Source organism: Dipteris shenzhenensis, chromosome 15 (assembly GCF_047967505.1).
Source record: "Dipteris shenzhenensis isolate YYH24624 ecotype China chromosome 15, Dip_SZ_1.0, whole genome shotgun sequence".
In the NCBI taxonomy this organism is placed as follows: domain Eukaryota; kingdom Viridiplantae; phylum Streptophyta; class Polypodiopsida; order Gleicheniales; family Dipteridaceae; genus Dipteris; species Dipteris shenzhenensis.
In genome coordinates, this window is record NC_141610.1 from 27,232,163 (window position 1) to 27,259,793 (window position 27,631).

The 27,631-nt window shown below is 44.7% G+C and overlaps 1 protein-coding gene across 1 annotated transcript; it reads left to right on the forward strand.

Annotated features, from left to right (window-relative positions):
• Positions 1-1,115: 1,115 nt before the first annotated feature.
• On the forward strand, positions 1,116-27,631 carry LOC147893619 (Cyclophilin-like peptidyl-prolyl cis-trans isomerase family protein). The gene is made up of 6 exons (XM_087386325.1): positions 1,116-1,399; positions 10,858-11,038; positions 11,126-11,200; positions 14,710-14,871; positions 26,265-26,423; positions 27,069-27,631. Exons 1-6 carry the CDS (start codon positions 1,116-1,118, stop codon positions 27,150-27,152), a joined length of 945 nt encoding a protein of 314 aa, XP_087242451.1. The 3' UTR covers positions 27,153-27,631.

The window sequence follows — 27,631 nt, forward strand, 5'->3', positions numbered from 1 at the left end:
GTGTGAGTGCTAGAGGCACAGTTAGGTGCCCACAAGCACAATTAGGTGGTGGAAAGCCACATAGGATGATTGAGAGAATCTAGGAGCAGATTGAGGAGATGATTGTGGAGCTCTAAAGTCATCAGTGATGTCAGTAAGCATGTATGAGGTGCCTACTTAAGGACCTCACTCTTCTTCATTCCATAATGCAAGTATTCTGAGTTTGTATCCACTCTTTGCTTTCCTTTCAGTTTACCAACACATAGGATAGCCAGTGAAGATCTGATTTTACCCTCACAGTTCCCTTGCTTACCTCTCGGGGTTTGAACATGTTAAACATTCGTAGGGGAACCACAAGGGTTAGACCCTCGAGCCCTGGGGTGGTGATCTGAAACCCTACTCTTTCTGGGACATCTATGTTGGCTAAGATGTGCATCCAGTTCTGCGAGAAATCTGGCTTGAGGAGAGGTGCATACTAGAAAGCGTCACACTCCTTCTCATCCTCTCCCTTGTCACAGGGTTGGAATAGCTTTACGGAGGTGGTTTGGGCAGTGGTGTCGGACTCTACGGTGGTAAAGAGGTTTCTTAACAATGGGTGGGCCTTGTAGGTGTGTAGGTCCACTCTCATGGTTTTCTCCTCGTGCCATAAGTAGATATTTTCATTACGCCAGTCATGCATGAGTTCAAACATTTGCAAGAAGGGCCCGCCTAGGATAGCTTCATATCTTGGCTATCGAGTGAAGTCCATGACCATGAACCTGATGGGGTACGTGAATCCAAATACCTTAATGTTTATGCTAGTCAACACTCCCAGGGGTTCAGCGGTTCCCCCATCGGCTAACTTTACTACCAGATGGGTCTACTCAAGTGTGGTTTATCCCCATTTCTCCCAACATTCCTTGCATAGACACTCACTCTTGCTCCACCATCCAGGATGGCTTCCACCTTCTGGTTTTCATAGACTATTGGGATAGAGGCGTTTGTGTTAGCACCCTCGAAGTACTGGCCTAGCTTGTTGATGGGAACCTTAGGTAGGTTTTGCCCCTTTTCTAACATTGATTGGTTTGGGCTTAGGGCTGGCAAGGGTTGGAGGTAGGAATGGTCTGTTCATCCAATTGGACAGATCATGCCATAGGATGGGATTTCCTCTTAGTAGAGAAGCGATCGGCATTTTCACCTCTGTCGATAGGAAGGAAGCCAACCTGGCACTATCGCAGGGCTCTAGTGAAGCTTCTTCCTCCATGGACAACACATCATCGAAGCTGTATAGGTCTCTATCTTGGAGGTTATACAACACTGGGTCTTCCTGGAACATCTTTTGCATCAGATCTGGAGCTTCTGATTGCTCCAAGGTGAAGTGTTCCTCTTCCTCCACCCTTTCTGGCACCTTGAGTGATTTTGCCCCTCGGTGGCCCATTAGGTGGGCTAGAGGAATAGTATTTGACCCCCTACTGGCCTTTAGTTGATGCTCAAACTTATCTTGGCAATCCCATACCAAGTTTTGGGCATCCTTTATGTATTGCTTTTCTAAGATCGGTTGGGATAGGTCTCCTTATAAGTGTGTGAGGGTGCCAAGTCTTGGGCCTGCACGGGTTTGTTCACCTTTGGGATCAGGGGTACCTTAGGGTCACCCTAGGTGGAAGACTACTCGGAAGCAGAGGAGGTGGCAAGAGTAGCTGTCTCCTCATCAGAACTATGTCCTGGATGAGCACCTGCTGGTCAGAGCTGTCACCTACTTGAATGGCCTTCTTGGATCGTGTTATAGGATGGGGGAATCTCGGGGCCGAGCAACGGGGATCCCTTACCCTTCTTTTTGAGCTTCCTCATTGCCTTGTCTAATGCCTTGGCTTGCATCCTCGTAATGACTTGTAGTGGCATTGCGGCCACATGGCCCTGTTCGATGCTAAGCAGATTGAGGCTGGTGCTCTTTGGCGAGATGATTGGGGTGGTCGGTCTCCTCGTGGGACAATAGATGCTTTGTTCCGCATCCTGCACACAAAGGGGTGGGATTGGTCATGGTTGGGGTGGTAGGAGTGTGATCCCTATATGGATAGTCCTTCAAGAAGTGTGGGCCTTAGCATTTGAAACAAGACACCGAAGGGTTTGAAGTACCTCGGTAGGGGCATTCACTTGCTCTATGGGGACCCTGGTAGGTGTAACATTCGAGTGGGGGTCTTAAAGCGATTGAGTTTAGATCTCTCACCCTTGCGTTTACGAGGCAATTTGGAATACAAGAACTTGTTCATCCTTTGACGGGAGGTAGTGGATCAGGGTACCACTTCCCTCCTCGTAGGGGTAGTAATCATGAGGTCCATGATCAAGATCCGTCTCCTCCCAGTCATTGGGCAATTCTTCAACCAACACTTGATTGACTGGGGCTATATGAGGTAGCAGGGCCTGTGGACCTAATATGGGGTGGAGGTAGCTGAGCTGGCTGAGTCCTGTACTAACTAGAGCTAGCCACGGGACCACCTTGAGAAATTTGGGGGTTAGGAGGGGCCATCTCATTTGATACATGGGTTGGGGAAGGGTCCTTGAAAATCGACATTGGGACGTATCATGATTTCCCCACCTATGGTAGTGCATGCAGTAGAGTGCCAGCCTTACCCTTAGGTGCAAGCACTCATTGGAGGGGTGGTTGCCATTGCATACCCCACACCAGACATTGTCTCTCCATGGAAACAAGTGGGGGTCGCTTGGCGCCTCCTTGGAGGTTCTTGTCCTCCATTGTTGGCTTAGCTGATCCAACAGATTGGAGGCCAGTTCACTCATATCTAAGCCTTTCAGCTCGTTAGCCTCCTGCTTGATTGACTCTACACTCGAGGACCTAACCGAATTTTCTTATGAGGTGAGAGGGAGAGGTACCTCTAGCTATATCGAACCCAGGTTGATTTTGTAAAAGAAATCTTGTGAGGGACAAATTCAGAAGTCCTTCAAAAACATGAACGACTAAAACTTCCCATAGCCTCCTTTAGCAGGTTGCGTACTTTGAATCTGAAGTGGCTGGTAGGAGAAGATGGAAGGTGCTATAAGGAATCAGGACCAGATTGAGGGAGATGAACTAGACAGAGATGATCCACTACTAGAAAGATACAAGGGCATGCCAATCGATAAATTCTATGAAGAGCAAGAGAAATGCGATCTATTCTAAGCAATGTTTATGCACAGAGTTGCATGCTTCTAACACATGTTGATAACCTTGTTTGGTAGGATCTTTCTTTGACACCTTCTCCCACAGTGGAAGTAGCCCCACACCTCTCTCTCAGAAAACATGGTGCAAATGATATAGCACACCCTTAGAGAGTGGTACACAGAGTGTGCAAGAGAAAGATCAATAGAGTAGCACTAAGATATAGATAGAAAGAGAGAGAGTCAGTCCTGTAATTCCTCTATGGTGATGAAAAAGGCTTGATTCTCCCCAACCCTCCAGGCTCTCTCCTCCGTTCCCACTCCCATTTGAGTTGAAAATCCCTGCCATATTTTTTGCCCTCCGTGAACCTCTACATAGAAGTTACACCACCACCATGACCTGCACAACCCTAGCCACCACCGATGCTTATCAGAGTAGGGACTTCCTGAACCAACTAGGAAAAAAAAAGGGATACACGAGTATGGAAGAAGACTAATTCCTTAAGATGGCCATCTCTAGCCTAGCCTCGACTTAGACAAGCCTTGGGAAAAAACTAGATATAAATCAATTTCTTGCACAGTGCAGATTGTGCATAGTTGGTGGTGTAGTCGGATGTTGCTTGTGGAGACTCTTGGAGTGAGAACTGTTATGTGAAACCTCCAAGGGTGTCCATGTAATGCTTGGTGCGCAGCACCAAAAATGTAGTGGGTCTCATCAATGATTCACATGTCGTGGAGATGTTGAAGATATGCCGATAGAGTCTCCACTCCTAGCTACTCCTTGTGGGAGCAATGCATAGCACGAGTCATCTGCAAGTGTCACGCAAGGGGCCTCCAGATTGTTGCAATGTGGTTCCACGCAAGAGAGAGGGAAGGGGGAGAGGGGAATGGAGAGGGAGAAGGGAGTGAGAAAGAGAGAGAAAGAGGGGAAGGGAAGAAGGGAGTGAAGGGGGATAGAGTGGCAACCACAAGGGCACTATGAAGGAAACAAGAGAACACCCAAAACACTCTTTTGGAAGAGAAGACGGAGCTTGTATTCAACTTGTGCAAACAACAATGAAGACCAAAGTCAACCATTTGGCCTTTTATACAAGTCACCTTTTGAAGGGAGGACCGACCCTTTTCCTTTTTGGCACTCTCCTTCTCTTTACAACCAAGGGCTCTTGGGCCCGTAGGGTGCCAAGGCATATTGCTATTCTTACCATCTCTCCCTATTAGCAGAAATAACGCTTGTGTTAACCATATTAGAGTGCTTGGGACAAAAGCCTGGCGTTAGGAGGTGTTCCTAACTGGCTCCCAAATAGTGCTTGTGTTAGCCTCGCGCCTCCTAGGCTTAGGTGATTTGGAGCTCAAACTCACTGAGCACCCTCACGCCTTAACTTATTTGTTATTCAAACCCCATGAATGTGGCTCAAAACCTGGAGTGGCAAGGCCTAACTTTCGCGAGACACTTAGCGGTAACCGTGCCTCGGGATTTTGGGGATCAAACTCCTTGAGTTTGAGTTGTACTCCTTTCATGGCTATTTTCATGAACGTGGACCTGAAGTGTGCACATTGCTTGCACTCCTTGGTCTTGGTGGTCGATGGAACATAAAACCTGTGCCTGGAATCCTTGGATCCTTGGACTTTGGAGCGAACTTTGGGTATTTGGGGATCAAACTCCCTGAGTTTGAGCTATACTCCTTCCGTGTGCACATTGCTTATAATCACTGGCCTTGGGGTATTTGGGGGTCAAACTTCCTTGAGCTTGTCCGTTGAAGTAGATCATTTGGCCTAGTCACCTTTACTCACTAATTACCTTGATTCGGCAACTGTACTCTGTGAATGTTAACAACTCTTGAAAAAGCATTACGAAACATTACTTTTTGAAATTGTTGTTTGTATGTAAGACAATCAATTACTCATAATATCATGGGTAGGACAACCCCCTAAAATTAACTAGTGCATGCTACTTTTGAACATAAACCATTATACTAGAATGTTAAATTTTACAAAAGTTTTCACTCGAACTATCGCCTCACTCAAATGCAATTGCTCAAATTCTTATGGATTATTAGTCCATTCTTTAATGGTGGCTCGATCCATGACTGTTTGCCTACAACAATGAGAAGCTATAGATGGCAAATAAAAAATTGGTACCTGAGAGAGGTGTATCATCCTTTGTTCTGCAGTGGAAGTAACTCTAAGTGAATTTTTAAGCATCATCTGTAGACTCTTAAAATCTGCAGAGCTTTCTCCTTCTAAGTGGTACGTTACCTATAGCTAACAACAAGGTCACCAAATCCAAGTCGGCTTTTTTGTAGAGAAGTTGCAAGAAGATGAGCTACTAGCCATTAGGCCCATGCCTTGAATATACATCATCCAACCTTGCTACTACATTCCCTATTGATTATCTTAGCTACATGTGGGAGAGTCAACTTCCATAGCACTTTTGATTTCTTTTTCAAGCTAATGAAATCAATTGAATATCTTGATGACACCTTCTTTGATCAAGAGTGAGGTAAGCCACTTCTTCCAAGCTTCACGCTAGACATGATTCAAGAAGTATAGCAAAGTACTCATCGTATACACAATCAGAATTTGGCCAAAGACATAATTGCATCGTTGTTTGTTCGAGTTCTTCAAGACTCTAATAGATTGTAATATATGCAATGTTCTTAAACACGAGGTCAATGCACAATTAGATGTAGCCAATCATGGAACTATTTTAGGGGTAGTTTTGGGGCCATGACGCGATGCGTTGGTGGGCGATATTTTGAATTTGGGCCAGACCCGCACTCTCACCAAAATTTTTATCGGCATAATGAACACCTTACTAGAGTAATAATGAGACAATCTATTTAAACTTCTTGTTTTGAAAACCACAGAGTTCGAGACATGTAACTACATGAGCAACCTCTATCCTCCTTTGCATAGCCTCTCCTTCAGCTCTTGAATCCTCCATCACCAATATATCCACCTCTAGCACATCTTCAATGTGCACACACGACATGTATCCCACAAGAGATCATCCATGCCTTAAACTCTTACAACTTTTGTCAAGTAAACTCCTTGTCTATCAACTCAGTTGCATCAACACCCAGTGACAAAAAAGCAGGTGCAATTGTTTGTAGATCAGTCCTTGCCTATCGTTGCTGCAATTGCCAGTGTGTCAAAGGCAATGTACGCTAGCAGACATACACATACAGACTACCTATCATTGCTATGATTGCCATTGCGTTAAAGGTAGTGTACGCTAGCAGGCATACACATACAAATTTGAATGCATGTAACTATATGCTCAACTTCACTGCCACCGATGAGAAATCTATGCATGTGGGGATAACTGATTGGGGAAGGTCATTGCATTGGAGAGAGAGTTGTGAGGCACAAGATCCCAAATGTGCTTCACCAGCAAGATTTCCTTGGTTTACTCCTAAGCTTTATCGTAGCGAATAAAAAAGGGCAAGTGGTAACCTTGCACTGACTGTTATGATGTGGGTCAGTTGTTTGGAGAAATGGCCAAATTATTTTCAGTATGATCAAAATACTACCAAGCATAACATTGCAGCGAGAATCTTGCTTGATTGTAAAAATAACCTTATGCATGACGACCCCAATGCACGTGCATCTAGGGATAAAATTTTGAATAAACCCCATCCACACAAGGCCAATGAAGAAGAGGCTTTATGACCCATGGAAGAGATGTAGATTTTAATGCACTCCAAATTCGGAAATCAAACTCTTTGTGTTGTACAAATTTTTTCTTCAATGTAATGGCATGTTCTTTTGCAATGTAACTACATTGCAAATGTTAAGACTTAGTCCTACATGCTCTTTTCATACTCGTTCTTTTCTTTGCAATTGTTAAGACATAACAAAGCGTATGAACATCAATCAAAACTCCATCTTCAATAACAATGTGCATGATAAGCAATCAAAATTCCATCTTTGTTAACAATGCGAATGATGATCATGCAAAATTTTATCATATGCATTTGAGCATGTACCTTATGTGAGGATAAATATGTGTTATGTGTTTCTAATTATGCTATGTTATTTCATTCAAGCCCGCACCGTGCTACCACATGGCAAGGTGGCGAATTCTCCCTGCTCAAATTGCAGCACAGTGCAGCCACCTCTCATGTCCAAGCAACATGTGTCGCCGTGCCCTCCAAGCTCTTCTCTAAACCATCTTTGAACCTCCCTTCTCTCTTCCCAATCAAGCCACATGTTAGAGTCTTAAACGTTGAGATCTAACAATCTCAATCATGTTTTTTCTCAAGGTCAAAAGCGACTACTTTTTAACTCTAAATTATCTTGCTTACTGTCTCTGCAAGTTTCGTTTCTACAGATTTTGCAAGTGCTAAAAGCAATGGGAGAGCAACCCTTGGATTTTGTTTCCCACATTAGTTATAAATTAGCTCGCTTGCTTTCTCTGTAGGTTTCAGATTTTGCAAGTGCTAAAAGCAATGGGATAGCAACCCTTCGATTTCGTTTCCCAATTGTTGTCCCACCTAGACCTTCAAACCTCATGTACGATTACAACCAGTTCCCACGAATGCGTTCAATAAGACAGATGCATGGCATTGTCAAATTTGTGGAATAAAGGACTCCATCGCGTGAGGCAGAGTGCCAAAGTAGAGTTGAATTTGCAAGCTCAGATACTAGGCTTTGTCCACTCTCTCTCCCGGAGAAAGGGGCAAAGTCATGATGCACCTGAGCTTTGGTAATAAGACACCACTTAAAGTGAGCTCTAAGAACCTGGCACTACTACCACATTGAGAAGCCGAAACCTGTACTGTTGCGGAAGGACAAGCAGATAAGGTGACACATTTCAAGGGAACTAAGAAGGAGGGCGAAGGCTAGAGGCGAAATCAGCATGAGCTATAAAGAAGCATGGGGAGGGGGCTAGCAATTTCCAATTATTGCAGGACCTAGAGAGATGGTGGAAATAGAGCAAACCTGTGTCACAATTGATGAGCAAGGTGAGCCACAGAATTGTGCTTTTTTGCAAGCGTCATCAAATTAGGAGCGAGGAGAGGTGATTTGTGCAAGTTGCTCATTGGAGTTGCACTCTATGCTCCTCCTCCTTATGCTCCATCACCGTCGCCATAGGCATGGAGATGTGTTACCACAGCAATCCCCATAGCATAGCCTACATTCTTTTCCCACAAAAACAAACAGAGCTTAGCTCGATGCACTCTATGTAAGCAATAGCTTGCATTCTTTCCCAAAACACCAAAAACCTTCACATCTTAGCACCACAACAAGGGGAACGTAGCAATTACTGCTGCGTACACAATCTGTGGGAGGAAGGGAAGGCAAGCATGTGGTGCCATGCCTTGCAAACAAGTGCAAACCTACACATGCTGCACACCCTGTAGATTTTTTGTCTTTATTATAAACAAAGGACAAATGAGATGATTTTTTGGGTATAGGTGCAGCACTTCTCCCAATCTTCACGCATTTGGCCTAGATCGTAGAATGTTGAACACTCTAAGCAAATCAATCGTGGAGAGAATGAATTGGTGGCCTTAGACATTGGATGAGAAGGCTTTTCATGGATGGGTGAGTGGTGTTTCATTGGGTGTCTCATTAGTGGATGCGGTTCCCCATTGTCTCATGAGGCTACAAGTTCAGACTAGACTCATGGCCGGTTTGCTTCTCTTGCAAAGGCCAACCTGGCTCAACTTCGAATTAGTGGATTCTAGTGCTTTTATTTGCTTTTGCCATCAACAGGAAGGCTCCAGGCCTATGGGAACAAGTGCCAAGATTTAGATGGATTCTAAATATCTAGAGATCAATGCCTTCGAATTGGGCGACTAAGGAAGATGGAGATGAGGCTAAGCATGATCTTTGGCATTTGTAAGGCATGGCGAGCGATTGTGCTACTGGACGAGGCATATGCATATTTGGAAAGGTGATCGCGGAGGAATAGACATGAAGATGAATTTGATGATGTGAGTGTTTTTGAGCTACTAGGGTGCTATTTTTGACAACAAATCAGCTGAGAGCATTCAACAATGCAATTCTAGATCGCAAAGTGTAACACAGACTCTAACGGTACGGATGATCTCGTGACATGTACATCATGCTAAAATCTATCACGTTTGAGGATAGAGTTCCACAAAGGATGCGAGAATCTCCAAATTTTTCCACTTTCTCTCTCGCCTCGGCTGTTCTATTCCCATTTTCAAGATGCAACATGTATTGATGGGAAGCACATAGAGGATGAGGTTCTCGATTGTAGCAAGGGGATCGACAAGAAAGCATGGAAAGAAGGGGGAGAGACTTACCATGGAGAACGTCCTGCAAAGAGCTCTGGCACGATAGAGACAAAGATGCCTATGGCAGCTATTCGACATTGGAGGATTGTAGAACTGAAGATTTGCACATGGATCGTCGATTCTAGAGTAGCAGCAATGGCACCAGCACTCGTTGAATGGATGTGAGATAAAAAACATCACCCACCCTCGCGCAATCGTGGGCACCAAGTAGGAGGCAACCCTTGTGCATGCAACCTTCCATTCACTCTATTCCACCCCAATAGTATGAGTAGTTGGATAGGGGAATGGGCCACGGAAGGCCATTTCGGAAAAGAAAGTGGCTCGAAAAGCGCGTTGCTCGTAGGTGATTTTACCGACATTCAATTGCAATTATGACTATTGACATTGAGGTAATATTCCAGTATCTTATCCATTTGCAAGACTTATCTCACTGCTAATATTCTTGGTGTTTATATTCCTGGTGTTATCTCATCACCCAAAGAAGGGCCCCTTCCCTTGGATTATAACTCTTTGGGGAAGGAAGTGCCACCTCCCTGCCCACACTATGTGTGGTTATAATAATTATATATTATATATTATCATATAAACTTCATTGAGAACCAGTTATTGTATCACTTGATTCATGTATTTGTTGGACTTCAGCTTCCAAAATATCAACATCACAAAATCAATAATAAATCACCACCCCTGACATCTGAAGGGAGAATCAGGTCCTAACAGACCTTGTGTCGTGTCTCATGTCCACTATTTTACTCATTCGCTTTTTTCCTTAAAAATTTGATAAAACACTAGGATTGAGGTTCATTTTTGAGTTAGTTACATGCTCCACGGTGAAAGGTTGCTTGACGCAATTCTAGTCTCACTTCTGAAGAGGAGTTTCATTACTAAGGCTACCTGTGAGGCAAGCCAAAAATCTTATTCTTAAAACTTTTCCCATTGTTATCTTCCTTAGAATGTAGTGCTTTTCCAAGCTGTTTTTTTGGCTTAACCCTTAAATGGGAGGACTTGGCACCGTCTAGGGATCATGGACAGGCAAGATTGCTCGCCCACGTCTAGCCCATGTCTAGCCCATGGTCTAGATGCATTCATGGGTAGGCATGGGCGACTCTAGCCTGTAAACACCCCCAGACACAGGCTCTAGTGTGTAAACACCCTCAGGCTATTTACACACAGCCAAAGGGTGCCCAAAGTATGAGCACCCAAAAACATTCATAGGCGGGTTGGAATGGGCACCCCCCATTACACACCAGCCGCCCATTTTGAGATCATTAAAAATGGGTGCCCGCGGATGACCCAAGTGCAAACCCCTTTTTAAAAAAATGAGGGCACGGATGGGTGTGGAGCTAGGAGACCAAATCCTGATGGTGATTGGCTGAATCCAGCCCAGCCTGGGCAACCAAGCTTGGCTGCCCAAGGAAGCCTTTCTCAGGGCATGACGTGGACTCCAAGTTGGATAAAAGGTGGCAGTCTATGTGTAAAGAGGTGCTCACCCAAACCTTAAATTGAGCACGGAAACCTTAAATCGTGGGCTTTGTATTGGTCCACACGACCGCCTTTTGGTGTGTAAAGAGCCACACGGTCATAATAATAGTGGGAAGGTTCATATCAGGCAAGGTGATTCAATTCGAGAATACAAGCTACGCTCTCAAGCTTTTCCAATGGTAAGCGTTTTTAATATAACATGCTTGTGTTGGAACGTGGAGATCAATTTTTTGTAATTTGCTTGTCCCTGTCTACTTTGGATGCAGTCTGTTACTCTCCACACCAATCTTGGAGACATAAAGTGCGAGATATTCTGCGATGAAGTCCCCAAGACGTCGGAGGTGCACTACTTATTGTTTTAGTTTGAGGATCACTAATAAAAGTTAAGAGTTATGCGCAGTCTTTTTGAAATTTTATTGTGAAGAGGTCCAAGCGTTCAGGGGCATCGATAAAGTTGTTTGACTTGCTTATGATGTCACTGCCTGTACAACCAATCGCAGACCAGTTTTGTGTGCAAAGCGACGCACCTATGTTTGCCAGCGAACTACCCATGTGATCGTTGTCTTATGCATGCCATTTTGCCATTTCATTTTGCAGCATGACCCAAGTGTAAATAGACAGATGAACCATTTCAGTATTTTGTTTTCAAGAACCTGTTGTCAACCTTCAGTTATAATGCTGATTATAATAAAAGTTGTTAAGACTTTCGCATCCGAGAACACGTTAACATTGGAAGGCAAGGATTGTTGGGTTATTGTGAACCTGAACATTTTTCACAGTTACAAGGGTTTTAAACTACGATTTAATAGAAAGTCTAGGGAAGGCCCCATTGTACATCGCCAGGTATCTTGAGGCCTTTCTTAATTTAGATGACCTCATTGAATTCCCCAAGATTTGGGGAATTATATACGGCCTTCAAAATGAATTCAAGATTGAAGTATTTAGAAATACCCCTTAGGTTGGCACAAATCTATGATGATTCTATGACCAAGTAAGCGTCTTTAGAGTCTTTGACTGTCCATCTTGGTTTGTTTAGAAAGGGTTCTTTAAAAATAATTAAAGATCATATAGCTGTGGATTGCCTTTGCCCTCATACTTATTATATTTCTTAGGTGATCAGTCAACCTTTGCCCCCTATGATCTAGTAAAGATGCTAATGACAGGAGGGTTAGAGTTATGGTGGATGATAGTGCCACCCATAAGTTTTTGAACTTCTCTCTCATTAAGAAGTATAAGCTATCAGAAAGTTCTAGTGTACATAAGTACGTACGTAGTCTTATTGGCTAAAGGCTGAGACAAAAAGGTCTAGGACACAGTGGTAAATAATGTGAATTTGGAAATTCAAGAGTATCTTTGAGTATAAAGATACTCTTGGTTTTCAAATCATGCATCTAGATAGGATTGATGTAGTTTTGGGTAGAGAATGGTTCTCTATAGAGGAGTTATTGAATAACTGAATAACTTTTAAGAAGGATGGACAGTTGATGCAACATCACGGTCAGCATGACATACTTCACACGCAATTGGAGCACTTGGTTAAGCAGGACGATGCACATGTATTCTTCTATGTCAGTGAAAGTTTTTTGCATTTAGCTGAAAAGAAAATTGAAAAGGTTCAATTTTTGTTGTATGAATTTGTCGATGTATTCCTTCAGGATCTCTTGATGGCTAATTTCTAGTAGATCATAGGATAGATAAAGTACTAGGAGCTGCTCCTATTTCCAAAGTGCTTACCATTTAAGTAAAATAGAAGAGGAGGATGTTGAGGACCTTAGGAAAGGGCAGATTCGGCACAGTACTTTGCCTCGGTCTGTGTCCCAGTTCTTTTCATTAATGCCTTGAAAACAAGAAGGCACCATTAGTATGGTGCTAAATGTAAAATCCTCTTTGACTTCAATTATAATTCAGTATCTAGTTGCAATATTGTTAAAAAAAGTAACGTGATAGATGATGCGTAGAGTTGGATACCCATGATATATGAGCTCTGAGTTAGCTTGGTTTTATAGTGACTTCCTTGAGTGTTAAAGGGTGAATGCAATCGTGATTACTTTCATTCAAAAAGTTGAAAGTTGTTAAAGAAAGGGGCCCTATTGAGGCTGCACGTGTCAATGATAATCATCATATAGTTTCAACACCGATGGTTAGTGTTGAAGAACAAATACCATAAGTTAGTGAAAGTAGTGGCACTTTCCAAGATAAAGTAATAGTTTTAATGGTTGGTGAAGCACCTATGATTTTGGATAAAATTGGGACAGTATACCATCGTAGATGGTTATCCACTCTACAAGGGTAGAATTTGGACACTAGACACCAACTTTTATATGAGTGTCTATGCAGGACATCTAGGAATTCGAAATTTATACTGTTTTGAAGAGAGCTCTTCTGGCCTAGTATGAATAAGGACATCCAAGATTATGTTATCAAATGCGAGAATCACCAAGCAAATAAAACACTATTTGGTTTCAATCCTAGGCAACCATCAGGTTTCTGCAGAATAAAGTAATAGTGTCTTCATGTAAGTCTTCTGCTGCTAGTAGAAGAACTGTGACATGAACATGGAACCGGAATGTAGACGAATCTCTTTGCTTGTCACACCACTTCGTGTGACCATTACAGAACAGTTCACTGATAGTAACAGGCAGACGCCTCTCCAAACATAAGTAGAGTGAGTGCAAGGCCATAACCAATGTTTGTACTCTTTGCCACATTAGAGCGCTATATATATATACACACATATTTACATATATATGTGTATATATATATGTATATATGTGTATATAATATATATATATATACACATATATACATATATATGTGTATATATGTGTGTGTGTGTGTGTGTGTGTGTGTATACATATATCAAGGAACATGGCCAAACTCGTCCTCTAAAAACACAACACAATGTGCAGGTTCAATCTCATGATAGTCGCCCATAAGGTTGAAAACCATAAACTCCATGATGCATAGCAGGGACTAGCTACTATGACATCCCAATGCCCATCTGATGTCGTCAGCACCCAACATTGGGTGTAGACTAACAGGAGGCCTGCCACATTAGAGCAATTTTGACAAACAGGAGGTCTGCCCATCTTGTGGAGCCAAGCGCTGATTTTGGTACCCTATTTGCTAGAGAATGAGAAATCTTCCTCCTCTCTTTGTTGTCAACTAATGGTGGCACCAACAATGAGTTCCAAGAACTTGTGCGATCAGTAGGTGCAATTGCTCTCGTGTGCTGACAAGCAGTGTGAGTATTCCCATGGAGAAAACTTGAGTGTGTAAACTGGTGTCTACAGCTGCCCAAGATCTTGTAGTATATGGCAGTTAGGAAGAAAGGACAAAATGCAATTACTCTCCAATTTGACAATGCCACCTTTCTGTCCTGGTAAGCCCACCTTGTTTTCAAATCTTGTCCAACTGGATGGCATTGACCTCAGTATGTGCATTTTAAGCGACTGTACTTTCTGCCCACTAACTCTCATAGACTTTGGTGGAGCTAGAGTTTCCTTGAAGAAAGAACAGTATCTAGGGAAAAGCAATAAAGTTTTAAGATAGGCGCTCTCCCCATCGGCTATCTATTTTTTATCTACTTCTCTATGTTCTCAATGTTCATCTCTGTTTTAAGCTCGCGTTTGATCCTCTTTTCAAGTGAACAAATTATGACCATGAAAACGTATGTCTGAGGACTTTTGTGAAACCCTCTTTGTGTGTTATTTTCTGCCATTACAACTTGCACTGGTTTTCATGTTTTTATTAAGAGGCTTTGTTCTTACTTTTGATCTCTTCAAAATTAGAAAAGAAAATATAAGGTTGGGCAATCCAATATTGACTGCTAGTATTCTTGATGTGGCAGAATTTCTTAGCATTGTGTGCAAAAGGATATTATGATGGTACAATATTTCATAGAAATATAAAAGGTTTCATGATACAAGGGGGAGATCCAACTGGTACTGGTAGGGGAGGTACTAGTATTTGGGGTCGCAAATTCAATGATGAGATACGTGAAGCATTGAAGGTACACCCATTTTGCTTTGTGACTAAAAGGAGAACTGAAATGAAGCGTTTTGTGCAGGCTAAAACTACTTTGTACATAGCAAGTTTTAAAAAAAAACAAGGAAAATGAAAGGTTCTTTGTATATGTAGATAGGTAGGTATGTGCAGAATAATTGAAAGATCTATCAGATATTCAAAGACGGGGTTGAAAGGGTTATTTTAAATTTTGTACAGAAATATGGAGGCTCCAATGCTTTGAAGTTGTGTATTGAAGAATTAGATGGCGGATTTTATTAAACAATGGAAATTGTGATGAGCTGCATCTTGTAAATTTTTAGTCTCTTTTGTCTTTGAATTCTCTCTCTTTTTTTTTTGCAAAGAAGGGAACCTTCTATTAATGCTTGAAAAACTTCATACAAAATAGCAGAGTATGGAAAAAACCGAAAAGGCTGAAAGAAGAAACCAGCCCATTCCAGAGAAACCCAGCTCACTGCCTAGGGAATCTCTAGTATAGGGGCTAACAGCCAGGTGGGGGGACTATACAACCAGCGAATCCCTCACGGAGTGAAAATGTAGAAAACTCCTGCAGGCCCAAGCCTTGCAGAAACGTGCGTGCCTCACGACAGTCGCCCTAGAGCCCGGGGTCCCACGCTCCCAAGAACTTCATTAGAGCGCAGCGACACTACTACTCCACCTGCATGTGCTCCAACCACGGACCTATGGGCAAGCCTCCGTGGGTGGCCAGCCAGAAGTAGGAGATCTTCCTCGGTGGCAAATTGGACCATAGATGCGTCGCAGCGACACTGCTACTCCACCCGCATCTGCTCCAACCACGGACCTATGGGCAAGCCTCCGTGGGCAGCCAGCTAGAAGTAGGAGATCCTTCTCGGTCGCAAATTGGACCATAGATGCGTCTAAACCCTGGAATGGACCTCTTGGGGCACCCTATAGGCCACCCAATGCCTCTCCCTTGAAGGAGTCCATGCTGAAGAGTCCATTTGAAGCCTCTTGCCAATCCGAGTGGTATAGGAAAAGAAGGGCACCTCGTCCACTTTCTTGGCGAGGCTGATTCTGGAAGGCCAAAACCACTCTCTCGGATCCCACCGGACCTCCGTTAGAGGCCTATCTCCCCAAAGCCAGAGGCGCCATCTGGGGGCATCGTGCTCTGGGATGTTGGGAGGATCAATGCGCCACTCCATTCCCAGTCGTCCCACCACTCTGATCATCTGCCAATGAATCCCATCGAGACTCTCGTCCATCTCTGGGTCTCTCTCAGTGAGTGCCTGAAGTAGGCCTCCAGACCTTCCACGGAAGAAACCAGGCTGTTTGCTGCCTCGCTAAATCATCATCCTCAAGGGGACCCCAGTCTGAGAAAACTGACCCAACCATCTGTTGTCCATCCACATGCGGTCTCTCCCACCAAGACTTAGGGATGGCTAGGTCGATCTCCCTCATCCGTTGTCTTGCCCCTCGCATATGCGCTATGGCTCCAAGCCTCGCTTCTGCCTCCATGGGTAATCTGCTCCCTTTGCCAAAGGAGCAGGCCAGGTCATTGTCCCACTGTGCCCATTCCATGTTGAAATGTCTTTGGGATGCAACTTGGCTCATCAAAGTGTGGTTCCAGCTTTTTAGGTTAAGTAACCTGTTGCCTTCTCTTAGATTGTTGTAATCAATGAAAAGGCCTTCGGTACCTTTTATCATCAAGCTGTTTGTACAGCTTTTGGGCGCATGTACAAAGTGACCCAACCAAGAGCCTTAAGTGTAGGCTTGTCCGTCGATAGACTCTTCTTATGACTTATAGCATTTGTTGATAGTGAATGTCATACTCACTCGTTTGCTCAAAATATTCACTATGTACATCCTTTTCTTTTCCAGCCATCACAATAAGCAATGGCTTTTTAAATGAAAAATTCTACTATACCATGGGGTATGTCCCCCCAACGAATACAAAATCAAAATTCGTATTAATTAGTTCTCCTTGTCTCCTCGAAGCCAAACATTAACCCAAGTTGAATGGTATCGTATGAAAAATTAGTCCTCCTTTTATCATCAAGCTGTTTGTACAGCTTTTGGGCGCATGTACAAAGTGACCCAACCAAGAGCCTCAAGTGTAGGCTTGTCCGTCGATAGACTCTTCTTATGACTTATAGCATTTGTTGATAGTGAATGTCATACTCACTCGTTTGCTCAAAATATTCACTATGTACATCCTTTTCTTTTCCAGCCATCACAATAAGCAATGGCTTTTTAAATGAAAAATTCTACTATACCGTGGGGTATGTCCCCCCAACGAATACAAAATCAAAATTCGTATTAATTAGTTCTCCTTGTCTCCTCGAAGCCAAAAATTAACCCAAGTTGAATGGTATCGTATGAAAAATGAACTCCCCTCCCTTAGTTAGTTCTCAATAATTAATCTTCTCCACTCGCCCCACTCCCCGCCTCTCTGCTCTCTATCCTCTCTACTCCTCCTCTCCTCCTCTCTTGCCAACACCCCTATCTCCCACTCTTATCGCAGTGCCCCTGCCTCCTCTCGAGTCTTCTTCTCTCTCACCTCCCCTCACTGGCCGAGCTGCTGCCCTTCCTTCATCTTGCCTCCTATCCTGGTGGTGGTGCTTTTCCCTCACTGGCCGAGCTGCTGCCCTCCCTTCATCTTCCCTCCTCTCCTGGTCGCGGTGCTCCTACCTCTTGGAATTGGTCCGACTAGTTCTTCTTACCGCCACATGCGCCCCCCCTTGTGTCTCGTTGCCACTTGATGGCTGTGCGGACCTTGCTGCTCGAAAAGGAGGGAACAGAGTCAGAGGCACAGGCATAGGCACAGGCACATGCAAAGGCATGGCGAAAGAATGAGGGAAGGCAAAGGATGGAGTGAATGCAGAGGTAGAGCGAAGAAAGGAGCCTAGGTTAGGTTAGGGTAGCGCTAGGGTTCGGTTTAGCTTTGATTAGGTTAGGTCATGATAGGGTTAGTATTGTGGGTTAGGTCCACTAGGGTTAGTTAATTATTTGTTATGTAAGTATCTTAAGATATGTAAAACAATGTGATTAAATGTACATTAACGTGAAGTTTGAAGTTGTGGATTCACGTGGTTTTTTAGGATGTGACTTTTCTACGCATAAAGTTCAAAATATTGGTGTTTGTATCATGGTGGTAGCTTTTGTATTTTGGAAGATATGATTTGTTTAGCAAAGGGTACCCATTGGGGCCTTGGAGTATATGAAGCTGTAAAGTGTTGAGTGATCTGACGCCTTCTGCGAAATTGAATTCATTTGACCTGTATTCACTGTAATGAAAGTTTGTTTTACCTTGTTGACTCACTCCCTACCATTAATTTGAACCTTCTTTCAAACTCCACCCTGTTTTTCTTTTTGACTACTGTCTACCATTAATTTGGACCTTTTGAATTTTGCTTCTGAACTCCACCCAATTCATCCCTCCTTCCCAAAAACGACAAACTTAAAAGGGCTTGCAAGAAAAATACCAGAATGATGTTTTATGAGAAATAATCGGAATTGGTGAGAAGATATTTTGCTTTAGTTATGTTAATTGATATCCGACCTCAGATCATGTTGCATCTTGAGCATAATCTCAGGCCATCACCCTGCTTGACCTCCCGTAGCCCCCTGCCTCTTGCCTCCGCTCCCCCTCCCAATGACCTCAGCTCCTCTGCCCTCTTTCCTCCTGCCTCAGCTGTGCCTCACCCCCGCCTCCTCGCCACTGTTTTCTCCGCCTCCTGCTGCTCTTCAATTCCGCTCCCCTCCCCCGTCTTCTTCCTTTGCCGCCCGAGCATTGCCTGGCTGTGTGCTCGCATCGCGCCTTTCCCCTTGCCTTTCCAGGGCCACCTGTTGGCCGTGCACAGTTGCAGCTGCCTGCTCCAGCCCAGTTTGGTTCAGCTATTTGTGGGGCTCCATTCTGCTTTCATCTCTTCGACGAGCTCCTTGTGGATGCTGTATACTGGGGGATTTCTTGAGGCCCTGCTCGTTGTACACCAGCTGGGCTGACCCTCTGTGGTGGACTGTTGCAGGACTTTTTTGTTGTTCTTGGGTCTGTTGGTGCTTTGCAGAACCTTTTTCCTCTTTTTTTCCCTCCCTGGCTGCACTTTGCAGAACCAACCCCCCCCCCCCTTTCCCCACGTCACCCCTTGCTGCCACCTCCTTTGCACGAGTTGGAGACGCTCTTTTGTTTGCATTCTAGGCACTGCAATCCTGGTGGTGACCGTTCTTTTGGTCTCGCTAGAGGGGCTTTCATGGGAGATCCCTCTATTCCCACAACCATCTGGATTACTTTTTCCCCAAAGGACAAACAATACGTGAAGACATCTGTTCAATCCCTGTAGGATAGAGCACTGGTGGACCATATTGTTGGCCTCACATCTACAAGGAGCCAGGTTCATAATTGGGTCCTTGCGAGCTTGGCCCTAGAGAGCCACCAGGTCACTATTTATGGGAGAGGAGTGTTTGTTCTCCAGCGACGCCCCCTTGTTTCACAACCTAGGCCTTGGTGGAGCAGAGTATGATTTTTCTAGACCTACACCTAGTGTTCTTCATTCCTTGGTACCGTGGGTTCACAGTCAATGACATGGACGTGACGTACTATGTGCTCTGATTCCCGATGATGCTCCCTTTCTCGAGTTCCTGAAGGAGTATCAGCCAATCTTGGCCTCCATCAAAGGGTGTTGTTGCACAGTGTTAAGAGTCCCCGATGACCACGACGGCCTTGGTTGTAGCAGACGATGGGGTTCCTCGACTTAGGGTGATTGTTAGTGTCCAGATATTGTGCCGGATGAGATCTTCCTTGAACTCCAGACAAGGGAGAGTTTCGGCAAAGGGTTGAGGTTTCTTGCCTCTGTGGTCAGCGCCTTTGCTGCGAACAACTAGTGAGGGCCTGCCCTAGAGGAAAGGTTGGGCACCCCCTCTCTTGCAGCCTTGCCAGGGGCAGCAGCACGAGAACTGTGACGATAGAGCTTAGTGTAGGGAGTAGTAGGTGTCCCATACCCCTTGGGTGGAGCCTTTCGAGGGGGCTTGGACTAGGGTGGACCGAAAGAATCCAGGCAAGAGGATCGTGAAGAATCATAGACGCTAAGCCTGTTGACACCTATAGGCCCTTCAGTAGGCCCTCTTACCAAGAAATGAATATAATAAACTCAGTATGTTTTCATAAAAGGCTCCACTATTTTTTATACCTAGTTAGGAGCCAGGGGGTTGTTTTGGAAGTACTTTGCTTTGATGGTTTTGTTCTCAGGATGTTGGTGCATATTCCCTAGACCTATGTGGTCATGCATCCATGCTTAGACATGACCCTCTAGAGGATCATGTTGAACCTAAGCCATGAGGGTGCTTAGCTCAATCTTTGAATCATGCTCAGACTTGAGTCTCTGAGATCGCATGGGGTGCACGGTCAAGATGTTGTCATCATGTTTGTCAGTCAGAATCACTCACCCTAGCTATCATGGGGACGTGAATTTCTTTGTGTCAACTAAACCCGTAGACAACTTGGCCGTGGGGGATTGGGCTAGAGGAAGTGCCAACTTCCTAGAAGTCCCTAGAGTTCAATTCCAAGTGCACCCACTAGGTCCAAGGGCTGGACTACGGCATTAAAAAGGGGTCTAAATGTTGGGCCCATGGGCAACCAATATTGTCCTTGGTAGGGTGGGTTATAGCATTAATGAGGGGGCGATCTGGCAGCCCCTCATGCACCACCTACCACCCTCTCCTTCTCCCCCTGTTCAAGCATTACGGGCTGGATATTGGACGTTTTGCAAGGGGAAGGTTGTGGCATGCATTCCAAATTGGCTCTCCCACACATTTTTGCTGTTTTTTCACGCAATTCAAGGCACCTTCGCGCATCTTTAGGCGACTGTATGGACTGGCTGATTCGCATTTATTAGCCCCATACAATTCGTACAGCTCTGCTAGCTGCTGTACGGAAGAGTTTCACGCATTTCAAAGCTCCCCTTTCTATTGGCACGCATTCCAAGGCATCATTTTCTAGCTGTGCGGCCTGTTTCTGCAATTGTACGGACTGTTTTTCCAGCTGTATGGCTGCTTCTGCTGTTGGCACACAACCTGAGGAGTCAGTTGCTGCTGTATGGACAGCTCACGCCGATTGTATGGACGACCTAGCTGCTGTACGGCCTTGCTGGCATGCGTTTCGAGGCCTTGTAACTGATGGACTAGCCTTTCCTCACCTGTTTTGGCCTCTTCACCCCTGAGCCTTGCTCTCGTCTCCCTTCTCAGCTCCTAGTTTCTTCATTTCTCTCTCTTTTCCTGCTTGGAAGCCATCTGTGCATTGCTGGGGGCCTGGACAGAGGATAGGTGCGAGGGCAGAGCTCGCCCCTCTTCTACGGACAACGGGTACGGTAGTTTTGTTTCAATTTTGGTTTGCATTTGCTATCTTTGGAGCTTGTTGCTGTGCATTTTGTTGTTTGGAGTTCTTTCTGGGCCCACAAGCTGCAATAAGACACCTAGTCACAGAGGGTATGCCTAGTTGGTGCCAGAGGGACAGTTTGGTTGCAGTTTTATGCCTTGAGGCCTTTTGAGCACTACCTGGCACTTGCTTTTGATGCATCGCCACTTTCAGTGGAGCACAGTCAGTGTGGAATGCCATAGCCTTGCCTGGTAGTTGGGTACTAGTGTGTGCACTTGGGAATTTGATGCAGGTTGAGGCCAAGCATTGGCTCTGAAAGAGGAATTGCAAGAAGCATAGTACAAGGGTGAGCCCTTGTTGTAAAAGCAGATTCCCATTTCCAAAGAATTAAATAAATACTGAAAGGTGCACCAAAGCATTTGGGGCCAGTGGGTGTCTCGTATTTCATTGAGCAGGGGCATTCTAGCCTCCATTTGATATTTTAGCAAGTTTATTTTCTAAGTTGTTTCATTATAATTAAGTGGCTGGAAGTTATGGAATATGGCTGTAAATGATGTAGTTATCAGTTTAGTTACGGTACACTGCCCTTTAGTTAACTGAAGGCCTGTTTCACGAGCTCCAAAGGGGGTATTGAATATCGAAGTCTTACTGAGTGGTAGAGAGTGTCCCTCACTTGTATGGGTATGAAGTGTCCTAGAGTCAACTTGTCCTTTGGGAGAAGGTAGGGTCACTTGACTTGGTCTGGTTTAGATTCTACTGTGTGTGACACATGTGAGGTCAGGATATATTTCTTCACTGACCTCACCTATGATGCCGGGTGTGAGACTACCCAGCCTATAAATGGGGCCCTCTGTACTTGCTTCCTGTCTTTGATCTATCATCCATTGTGCCTTAGCATCCGTGCCACCATCTTGTGATTGCTTGGCTCTATCTCCCTCTCACCATGATTTACTACAAAAGAGACCATCTTACCTACCCCCCGTCGCTCCTCTACACCCCACCCTTCCTCAACATCGTTCAGATTTTCTCCCCCTCCCCCTCCCCCTCTACTTTCCTCCGCTCCCTCTCTCCCAACCTTCTCTCCTCTCTGCCTACTCACCCCTCTCTTCCTTGCACCCACCTCCCCCCAATGCCGCCGCTATGTAGTCCTCACCACTCACCCTCCGCTTTTTCCGCCTCCACTCCCTCCTCCCCTCCGGTCCTCCCTCCTCCACTGCAGCAGTCTCTTATTCCCTCCTTCCGCCTAGCCTCCCTAGCAACCCAGCCCCTCTCGGTGCCTAGGCCATCCAGCATGGCACAACCTCAACTTCTTCCTCTCAGTCCTATCCTGGCCCTTCCATGGCTCAGGATGTAGCTTCTGTAGAGTCGGCAGAGGTAGACTCCCCTTTTGCATAGTTACCAGGTCTGAAGCCCCGTCCGAGACAACCCCTCTTGAGGGAGTTCTAGAGGCTTGGACCCTGGAACTACCTTGATGCTTACCGCCTTGCCATGGAGGTGACAGTCATGATCGTGCAGCCCCGACAGGGAGGTTCCATTGGAGCCCTCCTGTGTGTCATGGCATCTTCCAGAAGAGAGGTGAAGTGAACCCCCTTCTCTTTGATCTTATGATGTGGGAGTAGATGTTTTGCATGATGGAGTGGACCCTAGGGGAGGGAGTTGTGGATCTTCTATGGCGACATGACCACCTTCCAATTGGCTTTCTCGCGAGAGAGACGACGTGGACCTTGCAGTAGCTGTGATTGCTTGGGGCCAGTGGTTCAGCTTAAGGAGGAAACAACTGGACGTTGAACCAGTACACCAGTCTACTAGGAGTGGAGGTCTCCTTCGTGATGTAATTGGCCTTGAAGGTAGGCATTGAGCCTGTCATGCCTTTGGCACGTTGTCGCACGGATACGGACTTCTCCCCTTTTAAACCCCCTCTGAAGTCATAGAAGTCCACGATCGTCACTCAGGCGTCCACTCATAGGAGGGCCTAGCTCGCCAACCCCCCTCCTCCCATAAAGTTTCTCCAGCCAGTGTTTGATGGAGACCTAGAGATGGATTGGGCCATGGATTGGGCCCTAGACTTGCTTGAGTGGCAAAGGATCAAAGTAGTGGGCCTTTGGGAGCATCCAGGCCAGCTCCTTAGTTTGGTGCTCGTTAGCTCTCTCTTGTGGACACAGAAGATCTGAAGTTTTAAATTAAAGCATTCCCTTCTCTCTAAGATTCTTCATTGCACACACTTTATCCATTTCTATTTCCGCTGGATGGAGAAACTACCCAAGGGTCTAGGTTTTCGCTGTGCACACGTATAGCAGACCCAAAGACGTGAGAGGCAACGCCGACCAATACCGAGACCTTGATGCTGTCCACACTGACAATGTAGGACGCTCTTGCAAGGCAAGGGAGAGGCTTGTGCTGTCCACCGGAATGCAGGGTTACTGCGCGAGTGAGAGAGTGAAAACTAGGAGTGATAGATCCTATGAGAGAGGTGAGAGATGACTGAAATATAGAGCTGAGAGTGAGCTGTGTAAACTGTAAAAGAGAGCTGAGAAAGCTGAAGAAACAGTGTCCAAACCTCTCTCCGTTTGCTGGTCCAAACCTCCGACTGTTGTGCTGCATGGTCACCTTCAGATCAGGCTGAACTGATGGCCAAGGGACTGAGGCTAGAGCAGGGCCAGATCTGAGGAGTTCAGGGGCTGCACAAGGAGGCTGGAGTGGAGCTGTAGGAGAGCTGAAGGCAGGAGCAGCTGAATGAATCAAAAGGGCAGCCAAGGGGCCCTTTTATAGGGCTGGAACTGAGCCAACCCAGTCTGTAAACAGCCGACTGGGTCGGTCTGTTTTACAGACTGGTTGGTCTACAACCAGCCTATAAAAGCCCTCCTTGGCTCATTTGCCAGGGGAGTTTTTGGGCAGCCTTTGCAGGCTGCCTTCCCTGCTTACCTGTCCAGCCTTTGGGGGCCCTAAAGGGCTCAACCTAGGTTAAGACCTAACCTATAAGATGGAAACACTTAACCTACTGTTCTCCAGTGGGTACTAGTGAACAAGAACTGAATTGTTGACTTGGCCTAAGGCTGAGAGACTGACCTATGTAGCTTGTGCCTGACTGTCCCTGGACAAGGGGTCACAGCATACAACAAAATCTCCTATCTGGGAACTATAATGCACTTGTCGATGTAGCCAGTGTGTCACTTTGCACCCAAGTGCAGGGGTGCATATGACATTTTTCTAACATGGTCTCAAAGCCATGACTGACTATTTGGAGAGTTTGTGGTGGTGTTGTGCTTGGAAGTGAGATATGAGAGATTAGGGTTTCATTGGAGGTAGCGATCACTGTGCCGTTAAGTTTCTTGGCAGTTTACTCAGCAGGAGGCCAAATGATTGCTGCCCACCTGACGACTTATAGCCGCCAGTTGATACTTTAAGACTCTAAGCTTGACTAGATGATCACTCGCCATGAACAGTTGAGTTTGGAGCATTATGATGCGACCGGTATTCGCCATCTCATACATGTCTTTCAAAATTATCCATGCCTCCGGTACAATCTCCACCAGTTAATTGTGCGGAAGCACCGAATCTACAGTCGTCCCGACGATCATGCTAATGCATCAGCATCTTTTTGCATCCACTCTTTGATGTCATCTGGATCTGCCAGCTGGATTATCTTTCCTGACGCATCCTTCTCATCCTCTGGTTTTGGATCTCATCCTTCAGTTGTATTCCACAATCCGCATGCAACCATGTGACTCAGTTTGGCATCAACATGCAAGTCATCATCTACACCTATGAGATTTTATTTCAAACGAATTTTACCAAGGAGATCCCGGCTATACCTGGAGATGACAGAGACCTCACCAGCGCCTCCGACACCCTTATGGCTTGATCACCAAGGCAAACACTCCGAGGAGCTTGATCCCTTGTTGATCCAAGAGGAAGCAAGGCAGAGGTTGTGTGAGGATGATGGCAGCGAGAAAGTGTTCAATGTCACTGCCAATGGTAAAGTGAAGTGCAAGCCAGGAAAAGGCAGGCCGAGTAAGAAAAAGGACACTTTCGAGGACGGAGAGTCTTCTGCCGGAGATAAGAAGAAGAATAGAAAGTGCTACTACTGTGATCTGTCTGACATATGGCAAGAGATTGCTGGAAGAAAAAAAGGCTGATCAAAAGAGGAAGCAGGAGAAAAAGTTCAAGGGAGAAGAGCTTGAAAAAGAATCAGCTCATGTGATACAAGTTGTGTTGTTCTTGGTGAATACACCCTGTAGTACCTTGGCAGGATGCACAGATCCAGGTGTGACAGAGCTCACAGTATAGAGCAGTGGTAGAAAATCCAGGCTCCCCAGAGATGAGGAGGACAATATATGTTATTCAGAGCATGCTGAGGACTAGTAATACAGGATGAGGAAGATGAAGATCACTTAGAGATGGATTTTAATTTGGAAACTTGCACGGACTGGAGTATTGGCTCCGGAACTCAGAGTTGTGGTGCTAGGTAGCCCAAGAGGTTAGGATGAGTAATCTCAACTAGAGTGTTAAATCTCAAAGGAGGTCTAAGGAAATGGAGCTTGTATGCTAATTAAAGATGTGGATTGTGGCTATATATTGTGTCCCCCCTGTTTCGTGCACATGCCTTCAGGTTATGTAGAAGCTGTTATCTCATGATGATCTCTGGAGTTTTTTTTGGTGTCAAATCACTCGTCCCTGATCTGGTGTTGAAAGAGGGAGTCAATAATTCCTTGCAGTATATCGGTGTGCAAAATCAACTTATATTGGCTACATAGTACTTGTTGGACAAGATGCTGTCCTTTAAATACTTGCTTTTTTAACATCTTTTTGTGCTGCTTCATGAAAATGCCACAAGTGTATCTAAGACCACCTCTCTACCTCTGCATACTGTTTATTATTTGCTCCTTGTCTCTCTAAATTGATTTTAAAAATGCATCCGATGTGTAGTGAGGTGTATCCATTTAAGTGTTGTATACATTTTACTGAGTTTTAGTCTCTTGTTTGCTATCTGGCAACATGGGTATATAGAGCTCTTTAACAGAGTCTGCTGATTTGGGTTGTGAAAAATGCAGCACAATGCACGAGGTATCCTATCAATGGCAAATAGTGGCCCAAATACGAATGGCAGTCAGTTTTTCATTGCCTATGCAAAGCAACCACACTTGAATGGCCTATATACAGTCTTTGGGAGGGTTATTCATGGTTTTGAAGTACTTGATTTGATGGAAAAGGTATGTAATTACTTGATAGCTGGTTCAAACTCCTAAAAAAATCAGTAACTTTGAGATTACAATGTAGATCATTACTGCTTTCTGCTCAGTCATTGTGGTTATGTTGTCCCTTTGATTTAATATGGAGACATATAGGTGGGTGCTGCTCTTTGGTGTAATAAATAGATTCTCTGCCCCTCCCTCCCTCCCTCCCTCCCTCCCTCCCTCTCTCTCTCTCTCTCTCTCTCTCTCTCTCTCTCTCTCTCTCTCTCTATCAATTCTTCTCTTCTTCTTCTTCTCCCTTTCTCTCACCTGGTTGGATTTAATAGCTTAGTAAGCACTGGGGTTCCAGAATCTTTCAAAACCAAGATGGCAGCCTATTCTTGGGTACTTATGATAACATAAGTGCAGCTTTGGTTCCTAAGTACATTTATTTTTTAGAGGGGGATTTGGTTTTTGTTTTGTTGTATTCTCCCTCTCTTGCTCACATTAATATAAAAAATTCTCAATTTCTCAGATTGTATATTAATATTATCATTTAGATACGTCTCCCTAGCCTCATAATTATTTCTATCTTCCTGCCTTTGGCAGTACTTTTGTGTCATTGGTCCAGTTATAATAATGCATACTGATGCTGTTTTTACTCCAATTGCTGACTGGTTTCAGACTCAGACTGGACTGGGGGATCGTCCTCTTGCTGAAATTAGACTAAATAGAGTCACTATACATGCGAATCCTTTAGCTGGATAAGTTGCAGTTGACTGTGAACCACATGCATAATGAATGGAGAAGGAAGAGGTATAGCATGATTTTTATATTGACATCAAAGTTTTCAGAAGAGTATGATAATTGGGGTTTCCGGCAGAATTGGTCAAACTCAGTGCCATTCAACAGGCTTGCTCTACATGATTGAACCAAAATGCATATAAGCTCCTTGTTTCATTAGGCATGTATAGATGTTAAATGGGCAACAGATTCATGGTAGGGTATTGTTACGCAATATATTAGTGGAACAAATTTGTGTAGATATAGTGTATGATTCAGTCAAAAACTCAGTGAAAAATCAGTTGTCAAACTTCTGCCTCTTTTATGATAATTCCTTGAATTTAGCAACATGAATTTTCTTATTTCTGATGGGGGTAGTCACAGTTCGAGGTTCATTTTCTTTATCAGATTGTTTATGAGCCGAGATGTTGAAACCTTCATTCCAAGGAACTGAGTTGAGATAA